Source organism: Dendrobium catenatum, unplaced genomic scaffold, assembly GCF_001605985.2.
Source record: "Dendrobium catenatum unplaced genomic scaffold, ASM160598v2 original_scaffold_15586, whole genome shotgun sequence".
NCBI classification, from domain to species: domain Eukaryota; kingdom Viridiplantae; phylum Streptophyta; class Magnoliopsida; order Asparagales; family Orchidaceae; genus Dendrobium; species Dendrobium catenatum.
Window position 1 is genome coordinate 1 of NW_021334046.1, and position 1,097 is coordinate 1,097.

Below are 1,097 nucleotides of genomic sequence, written 5' to 3' on the forward strand. Positions count from 1 at the left end.
TTTATGATTCATATTAATTATATTGTATTAATATCTTTACAAAATATGACATCTTTTTGACTCATAAATTGATTCATTTCAATGAAGTTAAACTAACAAATTTTCACCTTCCTAAACTATCCCATAATAAAAAAAATTTACATAAACTCTTATTTTACATTTGCGATTTACGAATATTAATTGCGACAAACTGTAATTTTCTCATTCATCAGCTGCTGCGTCCGATGAAACAAACGCTCTGCATGTCCTAAACTAATAATGATGCAACCTAACAAGTAACAATCATTTGCCATTACATAATAAATCCCCCAACAAAACTGAGATTTTTCTTCGTCTGAAGCTGTCCCAAAAAAGCTTCGGCCTCCATTTTTGACCGTTGTAAGGGCTCCCAACCAAAAAATAAAGAAAATCTTTATCATGCACAGTTAATAACACTCCCCCAAAAGCTTATAAAACTCTCAAATCTTCTTCACCACTCCATTTCCATATTCCCTTGCCTTTTCTTCTTCTTCTTCTTCACCTCCCCTAGTTCATCCATATGGATTACAGCTCCAGTCTCCAAAAACAAAGATCCTTCTCTTCCATCGCCGGCCTTTGGCTCGCCGCCGATCGCCGTAGAACCATCAGCCTCAATTCTAGCGACGGTGCCGCCGCCGGCGACTATGCCGAGCTCTATCCCTTGAAACGCTCCTTAACGTTGGGAAGGTTGTTTCAGTGGAAAGGGCTATGGCGGAAGATTCTTAGGAAGAAGAGAAGAATCTTCGATTCTTCTTCCCCCACGACGGTGTCAAATGTTTGTTATGATTTCGAGACATATGGGCTGAACTTCGATGAAGGAGCGGCGGCGGTGGAGCCGGAGAACTTGGCGCGATCTTTCTCCGCCCGATTTGCGGCGGCGCCGAAATTGTTGAGGAGAGTTGGTTGACCAGATGAACGGATGAGATATTTTCTTGATGTGCTTGGTCAATATTGTTTTTTTTTTTTAAATTGCTTTTTGTTATGCTGTCTGCTTTAGATCATTGTAAGGTAAGGGGAAGCGATTTGAGATATGATAAGAAATATTTAGATGTTTGAATGATTTAGATTACTGATTTAAG

At 39.5% G+C, this 1,097-nt stretch overlaps 1 protein-coding gene across 1 annotated transcript; it reads left to right on the top strand.

Annotated features, from left to right (window-relative positions):
• The first annotated feature begins 366 nt into the window (after positions 1-366).
• LOC110098205 lies at positions 367-1,075 on the top strand. Its single transcript, XM_020824947.2, has one exon. It carries the CDS (start codon positions 539-541, stop codon positions 923-925), a length of 387 nt encoding a protein of 128 aa, XP_020680606.1. The 5' UTR covers positions 367-538; the 3' UTR covers positions 926-1,075.
• Positions 1,076-1,097: the final 22 nt, after the last annotated feature.

Coding starts and splice junctions, on each gene's coding strand:
- LOC110098205 (XM_020824947.2), top strand. CDS start 539: ATGGATTACAGCTCCAGTCTCCAAAAACAAAGATCCTTCTCTTCCATC.